The following is a 24,696-nucleotide window of genomic DNA, read 5'->3' as shown; positions in this document are numbered from 1 at the left end:
GGAAAAATGCAAGCAAGGGGAGCTGGAAATGAGAATAAGATATTTCACCTTTATCGCTACAGCGACAAGTGAAGCCACGGAAGCCAGATTGGAGCAGCGAAGCAAACCCACTTCTTATTTGAGAGCAGTAGCAGCAGGGGTGCAGGGTCAGGAAACGAGCGAGTCAAAGGAGCTGGCGAGGATGTACGAGCTCTGCACAAAGCCCATGGAGACTTTAGCAGTACCGAGGTCGACCACGGAGGACGAGGATAAGGCGTTATTGCTCATTCTGAAGCACGAGTTAGAAGTCCCATATCCGCCAAAGTTTCTCGTACAGACAATGACGGGAGGACAGATTACGAGGTTCATCGACATATTCAAGGCTATTGAGTATCCTCTATACGCTCACTTGGCCCCTGGACAGAGGTTCGGCGAAAACCTACCCAAACAAGTCATCCTAGCTCAGATACACATGGGAGCAGAGGCAGCCGCTTCACAGAAGCAATCCATCGCAGAATTTAAAGAGGACGTGTCTCGAATTTCTCTGGATGTGGGTACCCGAGTACTTACGGTGTATTTCAAGGGAAAAAAGACAGCCCGGAAGTGGAAGGGATGGCAGTTGCCACTGGCCATGAAAATGCTGACGCTCATTGACTACGACAGTCAGAGAGAGGAAGCCAAGATAACGAAGGCGGCAGTACAGTTAGATTACTATCAGTTCACAGCAGTACTACGGAAAGGGGCGATGGCATCTGCAGATCTCCACTGGTTGCTCACCACCAAGCTGGGATTAAGGGTGCATACGATGGCGCACACGGAGACAAAGGATATGGGAATGAACGATAAGCAGTGGATTATTACGATCAAGGCGGCAGCATGCCCATCAAAGCTACGAAAGATAGGCTACATTCAGATCAGCGACGTCGAGATAACAGTGTACCACCAAGGGGTACACATTAATTGGCCGTGCGCGATATGCGGGAACCCAGAACACCCATCGAGGTATTGTCGGACACCAGATGAAGAAAAGGAGACAAGCAAAGCACAGCACTATTGGAGAGTAGCAGGCCAGCTCCCATCGGGACACTGGAAGAACAAAGCCGAAGACGGAAAGATCAAATCCCCCACGACGTTAGAAGAGCTGCGAGCAATGCTCAAGGGGGATGATATGTACAAGAGGCATCCCAACAATCAATCACGGCCGCTCAAGCAGCCAGGAAGCAACTCGACATCGCCAGTGCGTACGGAGAACGAACAAGCAGTAGGATGGACGGCATTATCGCGGGAGTGGGAGCAGCATCGGCCAATGAGGGATACGAGCGCAAAAGAGGAGGCCCGGAACGAGGACACGAGAGAGGAGTCACAAGTGAAGCAAGACACGGAATTGAAATCGGACGATGACAACACCCAGAATAGGAATGCCCTGCACCTGGATTCGACTGCGGTGAAATCGGGGACTCATGAAATGCTAGCGGACGAAAAAGCAAAGAAACATAACGCGGGACTGACAAATGTGGAGATAACGCATCCGAACGATGATGTTTCCATGGAGCAGACGATAAGGGAGTCGAGGCAGCAAACTGAGATAAAGCTAGAGCCAGTCAGAGCTCCAACTCGAGGAAGGTCGCCCTCAAGGAAATCAACAATACCCAAGGAACGCAAAGGATGGAGCGGAAGGCATTACAGGCGCGGTATCGCTCGAGAGGGGGGAATAGACGGCAGAGACTCCAAGACAATCGGTACCACCAGTGTCAGCAGTGAAGGAAAGAGTGGTGAAATCGAGAGATGCGATCGATCAACCAGACCGGTATCCTCCTCACCTAAGCGTAGAGCGCCAGACACGTGGACATCGGGCAGAGAGCTGGTCAACCATTCGGATTCAGGACAGGACGGACAGAAGTCGCAGAAGAGAGCAGGAAAGGCGCGGTCGATGTCACCTCTCAAGTCCGTAACCAAGAGAGCGGAGAACGGAGGCAGAAATGCAATGCAGAGCTACATGCATCATTTCTTGCAAAAAGTGAGCGTCAACAACAAAGGAGCTGGCGGAGGAACGGAGAAGGACGACGACGACGACATCACAATGGAAGAGGTTGCAACAACTACGCCAGACAGCATGGAGAATCACTACAACAAGCAAAAGGACGACACGGACGAGGAAGGCTCGCAATATTGCAAGTACGTGAAGTCGGAGCCATCAACGGACTCGGGGGTAGAGCTGGGGGAATTAGTTGACCTTCTGGGAGGGGTTGTGACAGATGTCGTAGCCAATGGACAATGCGGATGGCTCACTTTTCAGGCAGCATACACCAACCAGAGACAAGGGCACATGCCGCTCAAGGCGCCAACAGTGAAAGCGTCAAATGAGCTCAAGAAGGACATTATGAACGGGATAATTGCCAATTTGCGAGACGAACTCCAGCTACACCCACATGAATTGAACACATAATTGGAGGGAAGTGCCAACGCTGACGCAAAACTGTTGAATATCGAGACGCAAGTACAAGTACTGGCAACGCACTACGTGGAGCAGAGAAGAAGATCAGTGCGAGTGGAAGCAACGCCGGAGATGTGGGTGCGACCAGCGCACATCAAAGGCATGGCCATGCACGCCAGAGAGGAGGTCTATGTATTGGACGTGGGGTCTGACGGCAGAGCTCATGTACAGGTATACGCGTACCAGGAAGAAGAATCGACAAACGGGGAAAAGGTGGAGACCGGGACAGTACATGCTCTAGAGACACAGGCGGCATTGGCAAGATTCGCAGCGCTCGTGAACACGGGGTGGTGTCCAATCGTAATGATCTTGCAATGGAAGGCGGAGGGTAATCACTTCCAAGCGCTGACTTACCCGGCGGAGCGCTATCAAATGTGTAAAGATTCGAAGCCGGAGAGCTACAGCAAAATTGATCAGATCCTGCTGCAACATGGGGGATGGGCGTTGGATAGAATCCCATACGACAGCGACAAGAATGCGAATGCGACCAAGAATGAGCTCTCTGCGATCACCAAAGCGGCACGAAAGGAGTTCACCGACCAGGAGAGAGGTGCAACGTATATCTGCAAGATAACCAGTGCCGCATGCATAACTGACGAGGACGACAGCGACGAGAGAGCAGAACGAATCACTGAGGCAGTGACTACAGACCGCACGGACTCGGTGGCGTTAGCATACGGCAACGCGGGGTCTGCATTCGACACGGAGACACTGATTGAACCAAGTCAGAGTGAGGATGTAGGAGGGAGTATACGCGCAGATCCGCAGCGACGAGGTGGAGACGATCATACCGGAGACCCGACGCGAGCCAACGCACAAGTCAGCTCAAGGAACGGAACCCCAACTAAGGCGAACGACGTAGACGAAGAAGTCAGTCATGTTAGAAAGCTCCAAGATTAGGAGTCCACGAGCAGGTGGAGATCTCGGGAGACGCGTAGCGGAAGGACAGGCGCGGATAACGAGTCACTATGCACGGGTAGCAGACGCAGAGCATGCAATAAACAACAGAGACAACTTTCAACGATATACAAGACGAATCAGAGCGGCAAGGAAAACAAAGCAAGCAGGGCAACAGAAAACACAGACACAGCAAAACAAATTCGACAGGACCATTGGACTGGCGACTTATAACATACGAGGACTAGCGACGCACATGCAGGAGCTAGGGCACCACCTACAAAGAGTACGGGAACTGAGGGAGCGCGGGCAGCGAGACCTCATCTTTTTACAAGAAACACACTTACAGGAGTCCGAACATCAGGCAGCGGCGGTGCAATATGCGGCGCTATGGGGGTTTAAGTACACAACAGCGCATTCAATGTCATACTGGTCACCCGGCCGGCAACGGAGTGCGGGAGTAGCGATACTTGTGAATCCATATGGGGCTATAAAGCAAGCACAGCCGTGGAAGCCAGAACAATGGACAGAAAATATGATGATGATCACGGGTAACATTGGAGCGACGACCTTCCTCTACATCAATGTATATGCCCCATCGGCGAGTCCGGCGCGACTAGCATTCTTCGACAGACTCAAGAACTTAGAGTTACCGTCTAATAGGAACATTGTGTGCGGCGGCGACTTCAACTGTGTCGCCAACACGAGAATCGATCGATATGGCAGCAAGACGAGGGAAGACATAGGCGCCAAGGAACTACAACAGTTTCTCGACGCCAAGGGGCTGATTGACTCAGGATTTCAGTGCGTCCCGAACAAGTACAACCAAAGAGAGAGACGAGATTACGCGAACGCATTCCACACGTACAGACATACAGGGGCGGATGGATCGGTATCCACATCTCGGATTGATCGTATATACATATCTGCGGGAGCTCGAAAACTTATACGAGGAGTGACAGTGGAAGAGTCTCCTTGTCATTCTGATCATCGTGGGGTGGTGTTAGAGCTTCACCAGCCGGCGGGCCCAGTGAGAATGCGCAAAAGACCAAAGGTAAATGAGAGGAACCATGGTTCCAGTTCGGTTCGTCCCAGGGGTGGGTTTTCTTCGGAAATTTTCCACCGATCAAAACCCTTTTGTTTTGTGGGAAATTGGCCACTACCAAGAGAGAATATAAGGCCACAGATATACAAGCTTAAGTCGCCTCCAAGAAGTCCCAAGCAGCTCCAAACCGTGAGTCCGATACAGGGGACTCGACAATATCAACCAGAAGAAGAAAAAGAAGAGGGGAAACAGACACGGTACGAGAAACTCAAGGATGTGCAGTTTTCGGCATCAATCACGGTATTGGCTCATATGATGTTTGCGTGGCGACGTCCCGCAGCTCCGCTGAATGGTCGTCAGGCGTGCAGCCTCGCTGCCGATAAGAAAGGGATGGAGACTAGAGCTGCCAATGCAGCAATATCCTCCTCAACTAGATACATAAAAGCCTGTAGCAGAGTTCTAAGGGAGCTCAGATCTCTGAACACTATCATCAAGATAGTGCAGGCGGCAGTGGGTTTCCTGCCATCAATCATGCGATGAGGATACGAGGCAGAGGGAAGTGAAGCCGCCCGAGGACGAGGTCGGATTCGCGAGAAAAACGATCGTGTGTAGTAAATCCCGGGTTCCAAGTAACATGAGAACACACGACAATGCGAGGGCCAACCCGCACGGAAGTGTATTCGACTTGTTATATACTTGGAAGTTTCGAAAGTGAAAGAGGAGACATCATTGATCTGATGCTGATCAGCCCATACTTGCCAATACTCTGTCCTGCTGGCCAAGGCTGGCAAAGTGAACTTGAACGAAAGTGTACAATTGAGCATACTAAATCCTCATGCAACTCGGTTCGACACTTCACAGTCCAACCGGATGCGCAGCTGCGAAAATTGTGTTCTCAGCTGACACCATCAGACACTTTAGGCTGCAGTATCCGTTCAAGAAGTGTTGAGTTGTTAGGAAGCTTAGATACTTGAGGAGAAGCTGGATAAATGAGATGTGAGTAGATTGAAAGACATGTAAAACCCTCGCGAGGGACAGCTTACAGCTACAACCCTCCTGCGCTCTCACATGCCGCTACAGCGTATGCTCTTGGGTTGTGCTGGAAGCCCCGCTAGCTGAAAATCCCCAAAATACCATAAGGGGTACTCGAACCCGGTCCCCATAGGGACGGTTAGCTACTAGCACCTGCGCCAGAGGCCGGCTTACGCCCTGGTGTGCGGGCTCCGGTAGCTTAAATCTCTTGGGTTGTGCCTGATTGTGGCATCTTGAAGCCCAGAAGATGACAGATATCTGTGCCATCAAATTGATGACACGGACTCCTTTGATATAGGATGTGCCGCACTGTCAATTCGCAGTGGCACGTTTCGACAAGAAGATCACTTCTTGTCGTCCGCTTTATATTGACTGGCACATCGAGGTGATCGACTGGTTGCGGTATTTCTGTGGTGACACCAAGCTGGAACATGGAATCCACTACACCGTAATTGCTGCTAAAAGGTACATTTAGAGATGGGGAAGGTGACGATTTGTCATAGTGCATTCTTCAGGGGATAGCAACGAACTGCCAGCGACGATGAGGTTAATTTTGAAAGCGGCAGTGACGACAGGACATTTGGATGTGGTAAAGCAGATGATGAAACAACACAAGAAAATAGATATGCGAGCTGTGTGACTGTTCACTTGATGACAAGGGAGGATACACTGAAATTGCTGAGTACATTTCTGATAAGTTTGTGGGTACATCTAAGACCGACCGATGCTTGATGTTGTAAAAGTATTACATTTTTTGAAAATACTTCGAAACAGCGAAGACAGGCCTCTTGGCACTTTGTATCGACTATCAGTACAACGCAGTCGAGTATTTTTATTGCCGAGCTAATCTGCGATCAAGACATCGTCAGAAAAGAAAGTGTGAAGTTCTCTTAAAGGAATAAGAGAGGCTAAAAAATCACACTCTGCAAGAATTCAGCTGTACATCGGCGGTGTCGGAAGTACGAAGCGGTCTTTACATTGCGGAGTCCAGTCTCAAGATGCAGTTACATGTAACCAAGCCAAATTGTAGAAATCACTCGTACGTTTCGTTCACAGCTTTCGGGGCATGACTAGCCATCATGATACATAGCATCAGGCAAACGAACGATAGCTCTCGCAGATGACGCAAGTAATGTGCCGGGGTGACGAAGTGGCTACCCATTGCGCTTCTTTATAGCCTACAGTTTGGTACGCTGGCTGCGGATGGTTGACATCACGTAAATTGGCGAGCGGTGATGGCAAATCTCATTTATTAACCCCTTGGACGCGGAGGCTAAGGTGCGTAAGGCAGTGGTTACCTGTATGGTACCTGGTAGGCAGCTGGAGTTCACAAAAAATGAGCCAGATTGGCTGGATGCCAGCGAGATGTCGAAACTGAAAGCTGCAGTACAAGTGCAAAACACCATTAAAGCGGTCAATACTGTACAGGTTAATACTTCTCGAGCGGGAACCACCTGCTGCACCGAAAGAAGAGATCACCGCGCCGCTTACCTGCTGTCGTTGCACTTCACGACAGCCAGTGCGACCTTGACGTTGTGACTTTCGTGGTCCTGTAGCAGATCCCAACTATTATCCTGCTCAACTAGCAAAACGCGGCCAACATCGCTTGTTTCTGTATTTCGCTGGGGCACTACAGTTGCAGTGCACCACGACGGCTTATCCTCCCGCACCTGTCGAAACGACGACGAGGGCTATGGCCTGACATTTGAGGCCTTACGCTCCTCACCACTTTAGCTTTTGCTCAGGCGGGAAAGTTTCGTCGACACAATGGCGAGACTGCTCGCATTCCTGCTTCTAATCGTCACCTCACCCCTTGCAGTACTCGGCGGAAACTCGTACCCAATCGTGCTCGTTCACGGCTTCGGAGGCTGGGGACGCGACGAATTCTTCGGGTTCAAGTACTGGGGCGGCCTCCAGGGTGATTTCCAGGAAGACCTCGAGAAGCAAGGCTACTCAGTCTACACGGCGTCGATCGGTCCCTTTTCAAGTAACTGGGACCGTGCTTGCGAGCTGTACGCGCAAATCAAGGGTGGTCTAGTAGATTACGGAGAAAAGCACTCCGCTGCCCACGGGCACGCTCGATATGGACGCAACTACACAGCGCTCTACCCTCCATGGGGAGAGGTGAACGAGGATAGTAGTGTGAACAAGATCCACCTCGTCGGCCACAGCATGGGTGGCCAAACCGTTCGTATGCTGGCCCACATGCTTGAAAAGGGCACGACTGGAGCTCCTGATGAGGAACTTGCGACGTCACACCCTTTGTTCGAAGGTGGCAAAAGCTGGGTGCTCTCGGTGACAACTATCGCATCGCCGAATCAAGGAACGACTCTGGGTGACGGATTCTCGGTAATTGGCGATGGTATGAAGGATGCTATCGCGGGAGTTCTGAGCATCGCTGGAATTGGTGGCGACACCAGCAAGGCAATTTTTGATGCACAGCTTGACCAGTGGAATATTTCAGCTCGAGTCGACGGCGAGACCATCAGTGAGTACTTTGAGCGAGTATTTTCTAGTAAACTGTTCGATCCGTCGTTCAAAGACACCTGTCTGTGGAGTCTATCACATGCCGGTGCAATGGAAGAGAACTCGTGGGTGTCGACACTCGAGGACGTGTACTACTATAGCTATGCCACCGTGGCCACGTTTTCCGCAGTCAATTTCAAGCTCAAGAAGATCGCACTTCCGAACCCGTTAACTATGAATCCTGCTTTCGACGCACTGGCAGTGTTCATCGGTAGTCGCTACGCACCGGACACTCTTCACCTCACCACCGACTGGCAAGCCAACGATGGTGTTGTCAATACCATCTCCATGAGCCACGATGGCTTGGGCGAGCTTCTTACGTTCACTGGCACGTCGGAGATTGGTAAATGGCATCAAATGGAGCAGCTTACAGGCCTGGACCATATGGATATCACTGGTTTCTCCCTCTTTAGAGAAATCACTGATATATATGTGTCACTTGCCAAACTGTTGGCGAGCTTGCCTATCGATCCGGAGGCGCGAAGTGTCGTCTTCAGCAAGGATGTTCACGATACGGTTAACAGCTCCATTTCTAGTCTTATAACGGCGCGATCAAGTATCCGAACAACTGACGATTTGGAAAAACTGTGTGAAGATTCCACGAACGAGTATAAAGCAAGATACTGCAGTGTTTTGCTCGCAGGAGCCCGCAAAAGGAATACTACTGGGACCAGCACCAAATCTGTTCCCAGCGTAGCGATTAAAGCCTCGAAGAATGATGCTGCACGGCCGACAACCTCAAAAACTGGGTGTGCGGCTCGCGTTCGGAGGTAAACGGATTCAGCGTTGAGATAATAGCTATAGCTAGAAATAATATCTAAGCCGTAAGTAAGGATTTACAACTCAAGCAAGTTGCTAAACTGCAAAGAATGGGGCAAAGCTACGGTGGGGAGGAGAGTTGTTATCTGAGCAGTGCATATTCTAACAGCACTGGCACTCGCCCACTTGAGTGGATGTCGTAAGGTCCATGAAGAAGTAAACACAATGAAGACCATCGACGTGTTTGAAACCTAAATGTGATGTATTTACTCGTACGGCACTACTACGTCGTATAATAGTACTTCGAAGTACTAGCTACGCAGCGCCGTATCCACGGAGCATACGAGTGGAGCTCACATCTGTGTTGATGGACGTGTTCGTGGCAGCTTCCACAGTGGCGTTAGCCGTTGCGATGGTGTCGTTGACCAGCGTGGCGTTCAGCATGTTGACGCAGTAGCGTTCGGCGTAAGTGTTGATGGGGTCCTCACACAGCGCTTCGAGGTCTCCCTGAGTCTGCAGATTGGCTGTGGCGGCGTTGAGGTTTGAGATAGCGCTGTCCAGCTTGGCAGTGACGGTGCTGTTAGCCATCGCCACCAGACGACGGGACGTCGAATCGACTGGCAGACTGTAGAGCAGCTCCGCGTGTGCTTCGTAGATGGCGAAGACCTGGTAGAGTAACGTGATGCCGGTCACACCCAAGTGGTCCAAGCCTGTGAGTTGGGTCATCTGGTTCCACTTGCCGAGTACCGACGAGCCGTCAAACTCGACGAGGTCGCCAACGTAGTCCTGGTTCATGGAAATGGTGTTGACAGCGCCATCGTTGGGCTGCCAGTCCGTCGTCAGCCCGAGGGTGTCAGGAGCGTAGCGACTGCCGAGGAAGATAGAGAGCACGTCCAGAGGCAGCAGCATCGTGAGGATGTTCGGGTACGAGATCTTCTGCAGCTTCCAGTTGTACGTCGAGTACGTGTCCTTGGTGGCATAGCTGTAGTAGTAGATGTCATCCAGCGTGTCGACCCACGTGCTCTCCTCCTTGGCGCCGGCCACCGACAGACTCCAGATGGACACGTCCTTGAAACCCGAGTCGAAGATGCTGCTGGTGAACACGCGGTCTAGATAGTCCTGCAGCGTCTCGTCGTCCTGCTTGGCCGTGATCCCCCACTGGTCCAACTGAGCGTCGTAGATCAAGTCCACCGAGTCGCCGAAAATGCCGACCACGTTGATGACCGACACCAGCAGGTCCTTGATAGTGTCTCCGATCTCTGAGAACCCATCGGCCAGCGTCGTGCCTTGGTTGGGCGATGAGATAGTCGTGATGGAGTGGACCCATTCATGGCCACCTTCGAACAGGGGCGAGGTGTATGTGGTCTCTTCAATGGGGGCTCCGGTCGTGCCCTTCTCGAGCACTTGAGCCAGCATGCGGATGGTCTGGCCACCCATACTGTGCCCGACAAGATGGACCTTGTTGACCGAGCCGTCCTCGTTCTCGTCGCCCCACTGCGGGTACAGCCCCGTGTAGTTCTTGCCGTAACGGGAGTGGTCATAGTTGTCCGAGTGGGCTGCACCGTAGTCGGTCACCCCTCCCTTGATCTGCGCGTACAGCTCGCAGGCACGGTCCCAGTTGCTCGAAAACGGACCGATGGACGCCGTGTACACTGTGTAGCCCTGGGCCTCGAGCTCTTCCTGCAGGTCGCCTTGGATGCCGCCCCAGTACTTGAAACCGAGGAGTTCGTCGCGCCCCCAGCCGGCAAAGCCGTGCACCAGCACCACCGGGTACGTGTTGGTGGCACGTGCAACCGCAGCACTGAGCAGCAGCAGGACGACGCTGAAGAATGGCTGCATGCCTCTCGTTTCTGACAGGGAGTGCGCGGGTGAAGAGCAGATTCGGGAATGGCCAGAGTCTCCACTGTTTTGTGCTTCCTGGCAATGCACAGCGCTCTCGGTGGGCAAAGCTTGCACCCCTGTCCAGACGGAGATGAGCGACGTCACGGCGGAAGGGATCATGACGAAGAGGAGCGTGCGTGGCTTTTCTCCGGGAGCAGGGAAAGGTTAGGAAGACATGGAGGTGATGGCTCGGTGACAGCTTTGATACATGAGGCCAACGACCTCGTTGAGCGAGGTGATCGATGATAAGCAAATCGTTTCCACCTGTTCTCGCAGCAGACAGTGGCGACCAAAGCACGGCCCGGGGTTGAACCAGGGGACCCAACGTCACTTTTCGGTGAAACCAAGTGCCTCAAGGACGTTGCGTACATGTAGGGGAGTTTTTGAACTCGAAGAAAGCAGCGGTGACGTGGTTGGTCCCATACACGCGGGCGAAATTCCTCATCACCAGCTCGACTTTTGCATTGCAAAGTTTGCAACTGATGCTGGTCCAGCGTTGCTGGATGGCGGGCAGCGCAAGGGACGATGATCACCATCCCTTCCTGCTGTGAGAGAGAAGTGCCCGAGCGAAGCAGTGCGGCGGGGGGTGTTGTGGGACGGCGGAGCCGTTACTGCATGGGGCTCTGAGCGCCAGCCGTTTGATGTCAAACGCGAGTAGCACCACGCGAAGTTGATTATGCTTCCTCGACGTTCGTCTCGCAGTCTGGCAACGAAGAGGAAGGCTTTGAATGCTATTGCAGGTAGCGTCTCGCCGACCTCATGGTGCCACTTACATCGTTGTGGCCGAATATCTGGTCTGACTCCTTTCACTTCAACTTGGCGCCGTCAGATGCTCCGGTTGCTCTCTCAGCAGCAAGGCCCACGACTTCCACGGACCAGCAATCGCGCCGTACACGTACAGTAAATAAGCGGGGAATCTGCTGCACGTCGAATTCACCCAACAGTTCATCACATTCCTTTACACTAAAGTCTGTTCGATCCGACAGCCTGCCATTGGTTTTCATCCCCGCAGACGCCGCGTGGGAGCGGACTCGAGCATCTTGGTGCAGTAGCTCTCGGCGTACGAGTTCTTAGGGCTCACGCACAGCGTCTCCAGGTCGCTCTTGGTCTCGACACTTGTGGTGGCAGCAGTCAACTCCAAGATTGCCGTGTCGAGCTTCGCTACCGCAACCGTTGAGTCCGCTAGCCGACGAGAGCTCGAGCTCTTCGGCAGAGCAGCCAAAAGCGCAGCGTGGCCCTCGTACAGATCCAGAACTTGCGTATGCAGCGTGATACCGACCACCGCGAGGTGATCCAGTCGGTTGAGCTGCGGCATCTTGTTCCACTTGCCGAGTAGGGACGAACCTGCAAACGTGACGGCGGTGCCGACTCCGTCCGAGCCCATAGAGATGGTGTTGACGACGCCATCGTTCGGCTGCCAGTCGGTCGACAACTTGAGGGTGTCAGGGGCGTAGCGACCTCCCAAGAAGACAGCGAGCAGATCGAGCGGCAGCAACATCGTGAGCAGGTTCGGCAGCGAGATTTTGCGAAGGAGCAAGTCTCTCGTGGCGTACGTGTCGATTGTGGCGTAGCTGTAGTAGTACACATCGCTCAGCGTCTTGACCCACGTGGCCTCCTCCTTGGCGCCGCCAGTGGACAAACTCCAGAGACACACGTCCTTGAAGCTCGGGTCGAAGATGCTGCTCGCGAACACGCGGTCGAGGTACGCTTGCACCGTCTCGCCCGCTTGTTTGTTGGTGACGCCCCACTGGTCCAACTTGGCATCGTAGACCATCTTGGCGCTGTCTCCGAGGATTCCCACGACACTCAAGACGCCAGCCAGTAGGTCCTTGACCGAGTCTCCAATCGTGGAGAAGCCGTCGCCCAGAGTGGTGCCCTGGTTCGGCGACGCGATGGTCGTGATGGAGTGCACCCAGCTCTTGCTGCCCTTGAAGAGCGGGTGCGACGACGCGTCCTCCTCGATTGGTGCACCGGTGGTGCCGTGTTCGAGCAGTTGTGCCAGCATCCGGACGGTCTGACCACCCATGCTGTGGCCGACGAGGTGCACCTTGTTGATCGAGCCGTCCGAGTTGGCGGTGCCCCAGTTCGGATACAGCCCCGTGTAGTTGCGGCCGAAGCGGAGGTGGTCATGCGTGGCCGAGTGCTTCTTGCCGTAGTCTACTTGGCCGCCTTTGATGATGGCGTAGAGCTCGCAGGCGCGGTCCCAGTTGCTGGAGAACGGACCCACCGCAGCGGTGTAGACCGTGTAGCCTTGGGCCGTGAGTTCATCCTGGAAGTCACCTTGGATGCCGCCCCAGTAGCGGAAGCCCAGAAGTTCGTCCCGACCCCAACCAGAGAAGCCGTTGACGAGGATGATCGGATACGAGTTCGCAGCTTGGGTGGGTGTAGACGAGAGCGTCGCGGTCAGCACCACGAGCGCAAGGCGGAGCAGCACCGACATCCTGGAGCTTGGTCTTGAGTTCACGAGGTGCGGCGCTCGAGGCGAATTGGAAAGTGAGCTCAAGCATCGGTGACGGGATTAAAACCTTCAACGCTTCCTTGTTTCCCCCTCGGACAGCAAGAAGCGCACGAGGATGCGGCCAACGCACCGCTTTTGCAGGTTGATACTCGTCTTGCCCGCCATGGAGCGCTTCGGTCATCAATCAACGGTAGTGCCACTGCTCTGACACGTTGCAACCTGGGACACAGCTGCCTGCCAACTTGAAGGCACCGGAGCCATCTGATGCCGATCCTCCATGAAAACCAGACCCGGAAGCCGTGCCACTCTAGTCGCACCAATTGCAGTCTCCAGTGTGGAGACCACACGCACGTCCGAACGGGACTCGTCTACTTGCGTGGGTGCTTGAAGCATTCGTTGAAGTTAACTGCACGTTGATTCGGGCGCTACTGCAGACGTGAAGACTCAGTCACGCCACCTGCCGACAACCTTTTTCCGGATTCAGTTGGTCTTTTCATGCAGTTGGTACCGCAGTCTCCCTGGAAGCGTGCAATAAGGACTCGGTTACAAGATTGTGTCCAGGAGCAGGTATTGTAGTTGGGTTTCCCCCCAGAGGTGACTCGCAGCGAGTCACTCGATCCCCGGAGCAGTAGCAACTTCACAACTGTGCCGCCATCATCTTCTCAGCCTTGGTCTTGTCACTGCCGCCCCCAGAACCAGCTAGAGGGATGTAGAAACTGGTTCGCCTAAAGCCTAAAGCGCTTTGCAATGTACACGAGTCTTCGCCCTACTAGCGAGACTAAGCAGCAGTGTCGAGAAACACAAGTCATTTTTTCTTTTTCACGTGGCCTTCGCAGCCTCAAGCACCATCAGCCATGCAGCTGCACTTCCACTCGCTGCTGCTTTCCATCGCCTCGCTGCTCGTTGCAGCCAGTTTCGCCCCGACTGCAGTCCAAGCTGATAACACGTATCCAATCGTGCTGGTGCACGGCTTCTCTGGTTGGGGTCGGGACGAGCTGCTCGGCTTCAAGTACTGGGGCGGTCTGCAGGGGGATTTCCAGGAGGAACTCGAGGCACTGGGGTACACCGTTTACACGGCCGTGGTTGGGCCGTTCTCCAGTAACTGGGATCGCGCCTGCGAGCTCTACGCTCAGATCAAAGGTGGACAGGTCGACTACGGCCAGAGCCACTCCGCTTCATACGACCACCTACGATACGGCCGCAACTTCACAGGACTGTATCCCGAGTGGGGCGAGACTAACGCGGACGGTTCCATCAACAAAGTCCACCTCATCGGGCACAGCATGGGCGGCCAAACGACCAGAATGCTGACTCAACTGCTCGAACAAGGCACGAGTGGGGCGCCCGTGGAGGAGGACTCGTCGTCCCACCCGCTCTTCGAAGGTGGGCATAGCTGGGTGCACTCCATCACGACCGTATCGACTCCCAATCAAGGCACGCTGCTTGCAGACGGCATCGCTACGTTTGGTGACACGGCTTTCGACGCCCTTGCAACTGCATTTGCCCTGATCGGAATCGCCGGCGATGACTCCACCCTCATCTACGATGCCAAGCTGGACCAGTGGGGTGTCAGCGCCAAGACTGAGGACGAAACGCTCTCAGAGTATTTGACTCGAGTGTTTTCCAGCAGCGTCTTCATCGAAGGCTTTAAAGATGTTTGTCTGTGGAGCCTGTCGACGAGTGGAGCTGCGGAAGAGAACACTTGGGTCACCACCCTGTCAGACGTTTACTACTACAGCTACGCCACCATGGACTCGTATTCCACGTACGACTGGCTGCTACGCAAAATCTCACTGCCCAACTTTCTCACGATGCTGCTACCACTGGATGCCTTCGCCATTTTCTTAGGTAGTCGCTATGGCCCCAATCACGGGTTCTCGACAGACTGGCAGCCGAACGACGGACTGGTGGACACGATCTCCATGGTCTCGGATTCCACGGGCAAGGTCGTGTCGTACAGCGGATCATCCCAAATCGGCCAATGGAACCAAATGACGCAGCTCAGCAACATGGATCACGTGTCGGTAATGGGCATCACTTTGCTGACGCAGGTGCTGGAGCTGTATTCGGCCCACGCGAAGCTGCTGCTCAGTCTACCGGTTAGCTCTTCTCGCAGACAATTGACCGACGGAGCGACCGATGCAGTATCTGCGGCCATCACCTCGCTGAACGTCGCAGCGTCGAGTGTGAAGACACCCGGGAATTTGAAGAAACGGTGCGCAAGCCCCGCCAACGTCTTTGCTGAGGCGTACTGTACCAATTTGCTTGGAGCGGCCGGTTCGACTCGCTACTTACGGGGCTGAAGCCGACGCTTAGTGTAAGACAAACACAGCTGACTCCTGAAGCGCAATCGATGACCATTAAAATCGAACAGGAGTCGGTTCATCAGTAGCACGGATATAATATATCCCTCATTTCAGTGCCATCTACGTTGCCTTCAATTAGAAATTTCCAAGGAGTAATCAGAGATGCCCGAGATGCTGGCCGGGAGACGGCGCCTGCGCGGCCTCGAGCGCGCTGGTCGTGACACCTCCGCTCCCGGAAGACGACGCGCCTTCCTCCCCCGAAGGGGGGACCTCGTCTGATCTTAAAGCGGCCGAGGCCAACACGCTGGTGGATCTTGCGCTGGACGTTTCTAACTGGGCCCTGCACTCGGACCACGAGCTACACGCTTTTCTAAAGCGCTACTCGGCCGATCTGTTCGGGCGCACGAAGGAGCTGGAGGACAGCGTGCCGGACATCGCGGCGGACGCGGACTCGGCCCACGTGCGGCTCAAGAACACGTTCAACCAGTTTCTAATGCTGTCCAACAACCAGTTCATCGAGAACCGCGTGTACGACGAGTAGCAGGAAGATTTCTTCGGTGTGAAGAGCGCTCAAGTGAACGGAGAGAAGCTCGAGCCGGACAAGGACAGGGGGGCGGCGGAGAGTGCACCCGATGCAGCTGCTGAAGCTAAAGACGGAGGCGCCAAGGCCGCCGCTGAGTCCATTGTGAGCAAATACAGGGCGGCGCTGGACATGGGCCTGGAGGCCATGAAGCTCTTCGTGGTGATGGTTGAGGAAGACGATACAAGTGACACGTCGTCGCAGTTCGACACGGTGCTGGACATCTACAACGAACGCCCGCTGCCCTTTATCATCGGCACTAGGGAGTTCCTAGAGGACGAGACACTCGGACTGGGCGCTGCACCTGAAGAGTTTTCGGACAGTGACAGCGACTCAAGCTACGCCTCGTCGTACAGCAGCTCAGACTCAGCGTCCAACTCGTCGTCGGAGAGAGAGAAAAGGCATTCGTCGCGCTCTAGCTACCGGTCAAGCTCGGAAGAGTCGAGCGAATCTTCAGTCGCGGCATCACTGCCAAGAAGACGCGCAGATTCAGATGAGAGCGATATGAGCGGACTGTTTGGGCGTCCGTCAGCGCCGGAAACAGCACCGCCGCTCCTGAGAGCCTCCTCTTCGCGTAGCTCTCGGCACCGTCCTGTGTTTGACGAGGGTGAAGTGAGCGAGGACGACGACTCGAGTGACTCGGACGGTGGAGGTCTGTTTGGAGCGCCGACCCCGAAACCAGCTCCTATCGCTTCTCCTGCACTCGCGGTGGCAACTTCGGCACCGCCTGCCAGACCTTTGACTAATCGACAAATATCCTTGGACGATAATAGCGATGACTGGAGTGACGATGACGGCGGCCTCTTTGTCACAACAACGTCGAAGCCTGCCTCCGCAAAGGCTGTTACAGCACCAGCGCCAGTTGTCGCAAGTATCCCTCCCTGCTCCAACACCCTCTCAAGATGGAGTGCCGTCAGGTTCGCTGTTCGGACCATCAACAACTGCTGCACCCGTCGCTCAACCACCCATTCTCAGTGCTGCTGCTCGAATGCGTGCGGCGGAGTCATACTCGGACTCCGATTCCGACTGGGATGACGACGGTGGGCTGTTCGGCACAGCCAAAAAGTGAACATATACGAGCAACCCAAGACGGCTGCGGATGAAGAACAACTGCCACATTCCTCACTGCTTACACCCATGTCGTAGAGCGATGTGGTGACGCGAGCGATTTTATCAAGAGAAGAGCAGACGTGCAATGGTGATAAGGTCATGGGGAATCATAACAAATGACATTGCGATCAATTTCACTCGGAGAAATAACAAGACATCGGTTGAATTGGTAGAGTAAAAGTTGGTTTATTATTGAGCTCATGCATGTATGAGCATGTATGGGCATCGACTGCTGCGCTGTGCATCACAGGGTACCATGCCATGAAAAGTGTGACATGGCATGGTTAACTCTTTCACTACCAGACGTGAACTAACGGACCTACGAGGAATATAATCAACGTTAGTGAAACTCATATTTTTTGTGTAATAATTTGCCAACAGTTTGAGCTAGAAAAAAAATGTATTAGTCGAGTGTGACACCGCTTCATACTCCAAAATGAACCTGCCACTTGTTTATTCGTTTCTTGAAGTGTACTTGGCTCTTCATTCCAATCTGCCATGCTATTGACCATCGTATTAAGACACCTGGCTTCCTTTGGGGGGAGGGGGAAAGACCGCAGGTTATCTCTCTGATGGAATTTCTGATAACGCAGTAGGATGCAACAGTGTCAGCCTCCTTTACTATGTTGAACGATCAGTCCTCGCGTTTAGTAGACGCAGGGATGCCATCTTTTCGCATACACAAACGACCTGTTCTTGAATTCACATGGCACATACTCCTCTGTAGATAATAAATTAGTAACGAGCTCCATCATGCCAGACATTTCAGCGATAGCTGCTTTCGTAAAAGCTTGCAAGAACCGCCTCTGGATACACACGCTGCTCATCGGACAGATAATCCGTCAACTGGATATCTCCCCTCTCGGCTGCCCGCACAAAAGCCGCACAAATTGTCTCTGAAGAAATGCGAGTATCGTCGAGCAATTATTTCACAATATCTTCGCGATAACTGCCAGCAGCAGCCACAAAAGCCTCGCCAAACGTATCGGAGGGATGCATTCCTTCTTGTACAGTAGTTTTACGATTCTGGAGGAATTTTCACTGTATGAGTGCGAATTACTGCCGCAACCAGAAGCTTTTTTGAAAGCAGCAATGATCGAATTGTCACGGATACACTCGTTGTGGATAAATGCTCGATCACGACGACGCTATCCGTAGTCTCAAACACTTTGTCAATGGACTGTGGAGAAATACGCCGCGTGCTGTAGAGGAAAATAACGCTGTCAGGAACCAAATCCAACACGATGAATACTTGCGGCGAACAAAAGCTATATTGCCCGGCAGCTCCTCAACAAGTTAGTGATCGATCCTTTGCCGTTTAGTTTGCGGAACGGAAGGTCTCTGCTCATCGCCCTCGTGACCCCCACTGTAGACAAGATAAGTGGCAACGTCGATGTTGCTGTTCGATAGTGCAACCGCTACAGGCGTCAAATTGAAATTGTCTGTCCATGTCAAGCTTGCGCCGTTTTCAACCAGAAATGCCACGGAATCTTTGTGTCCACGGTACGCCGCCAACATCAGCGGTGTACGGCCTATCCGATCAGCAGCGTCGATAAACGCACCACATCGAAGCAGCTCACGGATCACCTCGATATGACCCTCTCCTGCGGCAATATGCAGCGCTGTACGTCCATCGTTTGTTTTAGGTGTAAGAGAAGCTCGGTTGCGTATTAGAAGGATCACTATCCGCACAAAATTGCGATGAGCTGCCGCCATCAATGGCGTCCAACCACTACGGTTCTGCATATTCACATCAGCACGTGGATTTCCTTCTAAGAGCGCGCGCACTGCGTGCTCTTCCTCAGCGTAGACTGCTTCATGAAGCGCCGAGTCCCAATCTCCGTCATGAGCATCAACTTCAGCACTATTTCTCAAGAGCAGCTTGATCACTTCGACATGACCACTCTGCGCCGCTACAGCCAAGGGTGCTGTTCCCGGAGTATACCCGTTTATTCTTGCCCCATAGTCAAGCAGAATATCTACTGCCTGCAGGTGGCCGGCTTCAGCAGCAAAAGTAAGTGCTGTATTGCCGTCCCGGGTTATTGTGTCGACCGCGGCCCCATGCTTCAATAATACCGTCAAGACTTCGGCGTGGCCACTCGCCGCGGCGAGCATGAGTGGTGTCCGTCCTGCATCATTACCCAAATCTACTGACATGGATGGGGTGTCATACTCTAGAAGAAGTTGAACAGCTCGTGGATGTCGGTTCATGGCTGCGAAATGCAAAGCTGTCGAGCCATCAGGGCTTGCTGAGTTGATGCAGGCACCATTCACCAGTAGCAGCGTCATAATTTCCACGTGGTTTGCCTTTGTAGCTTCTAATAGAGCAGTCAATCCGTTGGGACCCCGGTGATTCACATCATGTCCATTCTCAATCAAGTGTCGAGCGAGGCGCAATTCGCCTGTAGAGGCAGCGGCGGGCAATTCCATAGCTATCAAGGTAGTAAAATCTCACAATAACTTGCCATTCAGCAACTCGGAAGCAGGAGCGTCCTCGGGACTGATTCGGCGCCGCTAAAAATTGTGATATAGCATTCCAAAGTGAGCTGGGGCGGTCGGGCTAAACTTGTCTTCATCAAGTCCAGGCGGGCTACAAGAGCTTCATACATCCACAATCCAATCCAAATACAGTAGAGTTCTAAAATACTTGAACACAGTTCACGCAAGTTCTTGGCAACCACATCAAGAATAATTCCGTAACACTGTAGCGGCAATAAGCAACATCACGCAGACAAAGGGATTAGAAATATGCATTCAGCTATCAGCTAGGCTTACGCGGCATTGGCACTCATATGTGAGGCTCACTAAAGCTCTCGAAGAGGTAATCATGCTTGAACAGGAAGTGTGATTTCCCAATACTCGATAAAAATGAGGCCGAAGATATTTCTGTGATCGAGACAATGTCAGCCACCGGTCTGCAGCGCACCTGCACGGCGTCGAGCACGCCTTCACTCATTCTCACCAAAACCTAGGTTGCAGACGATTGTCCTGATAAAATTCTTGACTTTGCTGTCGTCTGCTGCGTATAATGACTCTTTCAGGACGCAGAGTGGCCAGTCGGCAGTCATAATTTCTGCCAGAATCTGCAAAACTCTCTTGTGGTTGTATCGAGCTGCAGTCACACAAGCCTCATGCTTTATTTCTGCTGGCACAGTGCTCCCAGATAAATACTTCACGATATCGCACACAATCGGAAAGACCAATATGGCTCCCTTGAACGCTTTGAATAGCGCTTCAGGAGAAATCCGCTGCTCATCGTACAGTGAGTTCATCATGTCGAGATTACCTTTACTGGCTAAGTTAGCGAAAGCCTCACCAAGAGCCTCGGATGAAACTCGGGTATCTTTATGCAGGAATTTCAAGACATCCGTGCCGCGAGAGCTTTTCGATGCAATTTTGAAAGCTTCACTAATGTCTTTGGAGGGAATGCACTCGTGTTCCGCCAAAAACAGCACGATGTCGACCATCTGAGAAGTGCTGAAGCCAGATGTACTTCCGCATCTAGTAGCCTTCCTGAATGCTGCGATGATTGCCTCGTTAGGAAGTCTCTCGTTCTCGTAAAGGAGCTTGGTTATCCGAATATCCTGCGCGATCTCGAACGCTTTTGTGATCGCCTGGGGGATGCGAGCCTTTTGTTGTACAGGAATGTCACGGTGTCGATGTTGCTTCAACGAGAACCAGTGGCAGTCTCAAACCCCTTGTCAAACGCGGCAGATGGCATGCGCCCAGTATCCAGTAAGAATTTCACGACGCAGGTGTTCCCGCATTTGGCTGCACCTACAAAGGCATCACCGATCAGCAGCGCGTCGTCGTACCCACTATCATAAAGGTACTTCACGGGATCCACAGTCCCTTCACAGGCAAGGTCAACGAACAAGTTCCCGTTCTTAGTAGTCAGTGGATAGACGTCGTAAATCTTGTTTGCCAGTGCATTTTCCCCAACAGATATCGCTGCTTCAACTGCTTTCAGTAGGTCCCATTCCAAATCATCCAAATTGAACAGGAACTCCACAACGTCACAATGTCCTCCCAAAATTGCACGCGACAGTGCGTCAAAATGCTCCAAGCTGGTAACGTGCTCGCATACTCATTCGCCCTCGCGTGCTCGATATTGAATCTCACCATATCAAGATGTCCAGTTGAAGCAGCACCTTCCAGAGCCTCTTGCGCAGTGGAAAGCACCTCGTACATTTTGTTGGTCTTTTCAATCAGAAACGGAATAAGTTCTGGCAGCAAGTTCTCGACGACCTCAACGTGGCCATTCTCGGCAGCAGCTACGACTGCCATCTTCAAGGCTCCCCAGTATTCCGGATCCATTTCCTCATCATCATTTTTGAGCTCGAACACCAAAACTCTCACAATATTCAGCTGACCATTGGCAGCAGCAGCCACAAAGGGATTTGACACACAGCAGTCATATTCAACCAAGAGATCATCTAGCCAGTCCAATTGGCCCGTTCGAGCAGCTTCCTCCATTGCTTCTTCAGGTGTCATCAGTAACTCGTCAATTTGTTTGAGAATGTGGGGGACATCCAGAACTGCAACTGGGAAATGGACGTCTTTGAACCTCTCGTAGGGCCAGCAGAGCGTTTCTTCGTCTCTGTGGACGTTCGGGCACGCTTGAGGACGTGGGAACCTTGGGAGACAGCGTTCTCCCGCTCTCTCTTGCAGCATTTGGCCGGGTCGGGCATCGTGGTTCCTATGTGTCACCTCGAGCGCAAATTGCGGAATGGTTCGAAAGGAAGGCTTTCTAAAGGAAACTCAAAGATTGTCGCAGAGTACATGGGCAAAAGTTAAGTTTGACATTCTTCTGCTAATGGGTCGAATTTGCTGAAGATGTGGCGTAGGCAACAAATTGAGTACATGTACATGTATTCGCAGCGGTCTGCTCTCGTGTTTGGCTGTGCCACGAAACTGCCTTGACACGATGGCCACGAGCGTCATCCCTCGAAGATCCAAGAGCTTCGTTGCTGCATGTAGCCGTGGCTGTCACGGTCGCTCAGTATCTGCAAAGTCATTCTGCTGGGCCGCACTTACCAAAACTTGGCACTTGGGTGCACGCGTGGTTCGGATACATCTTGAACGAACTCCACAAAAACGCATAATAAAAGCGTTTGGGGAATTGCTGAACGAGTGTGTCGAGAGAATTCGGATGTCGTCCTGCATAGAGCAATTGCTGCCTGCGGCCACAGAGGTCACCCGGTGGCATAGGAGAAAGACGCGCTTCATCTTCCTGCATCTTCATAACCTCGATATCACCGTGCCGGAACTATTTCGTCCCATAGCCAGTGGCCCTTACGAAAGCTCCGATGTTTGATTCAACTGACAGGAGTCTGTAGACGGCGGTAATGCTTGCAACCATAAGAATGTTGTGTGGGGTAAAGGTCGACATGACGGACAGCATATTGTCTTTTGTCAGGGAAATTACAGATGCATGGAAGCGGATACGTCGTGCTCGCCCTGCTCACACGGGTAGCAGGCGAAAAATCGGGTGGCGCACGGATCAGGACTGCGGCTCCTGTCATAACAGCAAAACGATCCATGACTGCTGCAAGGCAGCTGACTCCGAGCAGCCGCGTCGTGCTCACTCCGCTGTAACTAGCTCACGTGGTATTAATTCATGCGCAGGTTTGCAACCAGGCTCGGGACAAAAGACATCGCTTGGTGCGTTAACCCTGCAGCCGGAGCGTAGCAAACACCATCGCAGCGTGTATTAATAATTGAATAGCGTAGAGCTGTTCCGTGTGTGCATGAATATCTGTTGCACCTTCTGAAATAGAGCGCTACGCGGTACACATGTATGCAGATAAGTCTCTTGATGTCCGTTGGTGTCCATGACTGCAATTCGCCTGCGCCGCCAGGTTTAGTCCCACAGAGCTTATCCTTCCCGCTTTCTGGCGATGTCGATCCACTACAACCTAACGCTTCCAAAGTGACCCACGGGCCACGGCCACCACGAGGGACTCGCCAAAGTCTTGAACCACCCAATCCGGAGATGGCGTCCACAACCCCGTGCAGATTGCAGGGTTATTTGCGGGGCTTGCATTGCAAGTTGCAATGCCACCTTGCATTTTCCCTACACTTGGCGCCCGGAAACCTTGAAGGACCAACTTTTCACGGTTCGTGTCCCTGTGTTCAACACAGTGTGTTGTCGCCGACAACTTGTCGGGCGAATAAGCAAGCCAAGCGGCAAGGCCGAGCCCCGATGCAATGGCTCTGGCACGCGCAGGCAACCAACCCCAAATCGCTTGCACTGAATTTGCATCCCGGGCCACCGAAAAGCGAAGGTGCACTGCACCGACTCTAAAATCGATCCGCGACGTTGAAATCGGGCTCCGATAGCTGCCAGCAACACATTGACTCGCCTGGACCCTCGATCGCGTAAGGCGATCGCCTTATACTAACGTTAGTGCGAGAGAGACAAGAGCAAGCTGCGCTGTGAGCCCTGCAGCTCACGTGCGGTGCTGAGCAGCGAAACCCTTGAAAAGGCTCTTTTCGTCGGATCGTCCCTACGTCAGCGAGCTCGAATGATGGCGCCATTAAAACGGCTGCGTGACTTGGTCTCAGTATACCGGAGACTGAACCTGTTCCGACTGTGTCAAGCTCTGCCGCTCGCGAGATTTGCGAGCGCGTTGCAGACTGTGCAAGTGCCGGCCGGACGACGGACCGTGGTTTTCAGTGGGGGGGCCACAATCGAATCCCGTCCACGGGCTCACTCTCTCTTCGTAGCAGCCGTCCAGAATGAGTGCAGGAGCCATCGTCGGGATCATCGTGGGCGTGCTCGTGGTGCTGGGCGTCGGCGGCTTCTTCGCGTACCGCTACATGGGTGCCAAGGCGCAGGACGACGAGAAGCAGTTCATGCAGGACTACCCAGTCACCAAAGTGGGCGACACCCATCAGAGCTCCGAGGTTAATACGCAGAACACCCCTACCGAGTACGACTTCACCACCCTGGACGCGCCGTCCACCAAGGCCACGCCCGACCCGTTGGCGTCGTCCATCGCCATGCTACATGCCGTGCCCGGCAGCTCCCCCAGTCCGTCGCAGGATCCCGTGCGGTACAACTTCGACCCGGCCCAGTCCACGGTGAACGGCGCCGCGCCGTCCACGTCGCCCTTCAACCGCAAGGACGCCGTGCAGGCCTCGCGCCCCAGCAACAGCAACTTCGAGGCCCACTCGATGGAGTTCAACGCCGCGCCCGGCAGCTACGCCGAGTCGTACAATGAGTCGTACGCTGGTTCGTTCACCGGCTCCATGGCCGGCTCGTACGCCAACTCGTTCTCGGGTACGTACAACGGCCAGGGCGTGCTCAACTCGTTCGATGGCAGCGTCGACGACTTCGGACGCGACACAGTGGGCACGACCGTGTCGGAGGCGCTCGAGCGACAGAGCGAGATGCCCGCCGGAGAGCAGGACTCGCACTGGATGGACGACATGCGCGGCACCAACGACAGCTACGCCATGCTCGAGTCGGGCTCGTTCGACCGGACGTCGGCGCTTTCGCGCTTCTCCACGGATTCGGACCTCACGGGCCGCCCCACGCAGACCTAAGCCAGAGAGGAGAGGAAGAGAGATGTGTATCTATAGTAACTGGTTAGGACAGGTATCGGACGCTTCAGTCGGGAGCGC

The 24,696-nt window shown here is 53.4% G+C and overlaps 5 protein-coding genes across 5 annotated transcripts; 3 read left to right on the top strand and 2 right to left on the bottom strand.

Moving 5' to 3' along the window:
• Positions 1-7,214: 7,214 nt before the first annotated feature.
• Positions 7,215-8,747, top strand: KRP23_4226 (Lipase; the record flags this gene model as incomplete). The annotated part of the gene is made up of 1 exon (XM_067889157.1): positions 7,215-8,747. One exon carries the CDS (start codon positions 7,215-7,217, stop codon positions 8,745-8,747), a length of 1,533 nt encoding a protein of 510 aa, XP_067748344.1.
• A 300-nt stretch (positions 8,748-9,047) lies between these two features.
• KRP23_4225 (Lipase) lies at positions 9,048-10,733 on the bottom strand (the record flags this gene model as incomplete). The annotated part of the gene is made up of 1 exon (XM_067889156.1): positions 9,048-10,733. The coding sequence occupies one exon, from the start codon at positions 10,731-10,733 to the stop codon at positions 9,048-9,050; it is 1,686 nt and encodes a 561-aa protein (XP_067748343.1).
• Positions 10,734-11,613: 880 nt separating this feature from the next.
• KRP23_4224 (Lipase) lies at positions 11,614-13,053 on the bottom strand (the record flags this gene model as incomplete). Its single annotated transcript, XM_067889155.1, has 1 exon — positions 11,614-13,053. The coding sequence occupies one exon, from the start codon at positions 13,051-13,053 to the stop codon at positions 11,614-11,616; it is 1,440 nt and encodes a 479-aa protein (XP_067748342.1).
• An 872-nt stretch (positions 13,054-13,925) lies between these two features.
• Positions 13,926-17,103, top strand: KRP23_4223 (Lipase; the record flags this gene model as incomplete). Its single annotated transcript, XM_067889154.1, has 4 exons — positions 13,926-15,286; positions 15,528-15,837; positions 15,922-16,874; positions 17,016-17,103. The coding sequence occupies 4 exons, from the start codon at positions 13,926-13,928 to the stop codon at positions 17,101-17,103; spliced, it is 2,712 nt and encodes a 903-aa protein (XP_067748341.1).
• Positions 17,104-23,808: 6,705 nt separating this feature from the next.
• KRP23_4222 (uncharacterized protein) lies at positions 23,809-24,618 on the top strand (the record flags this gene model as incomplete). Its single annotated transcript, XM_067889153.1, has 1 exon — positions 23,809-24,618. The coding sequence occupies one exon, from the start codon at positions 23,809-23,811 to the stop codon at positions 24,616-24,618; it is 810 nt and encodes a 269-aa protein (XP_067748340.1).
• Between the last annotated feature and the right edge of the window lie 78 nt (positions 24,619-24,696).

This window comes from Phytophthora ramorum (assembly GCF_020800215.1).
Source record: "Phytophthora ramorum isolate Pr-102 chromosome Unknown Phyram_PR-102_s0003, whole genome shotgun sequence".
Taxonomy (NCBI): domain Eukaryota; phylum Oomycota; class Peronosporomycetes; order Peronosporales; family Peronosporaceae; genus Phytophthora; species Phytophthora ramorum.
The sequence above is the reverse complement of the archived record's forward strand: the minus strand, read 5'-3'. Positions and strand labels throughout refer to the sequence as shown.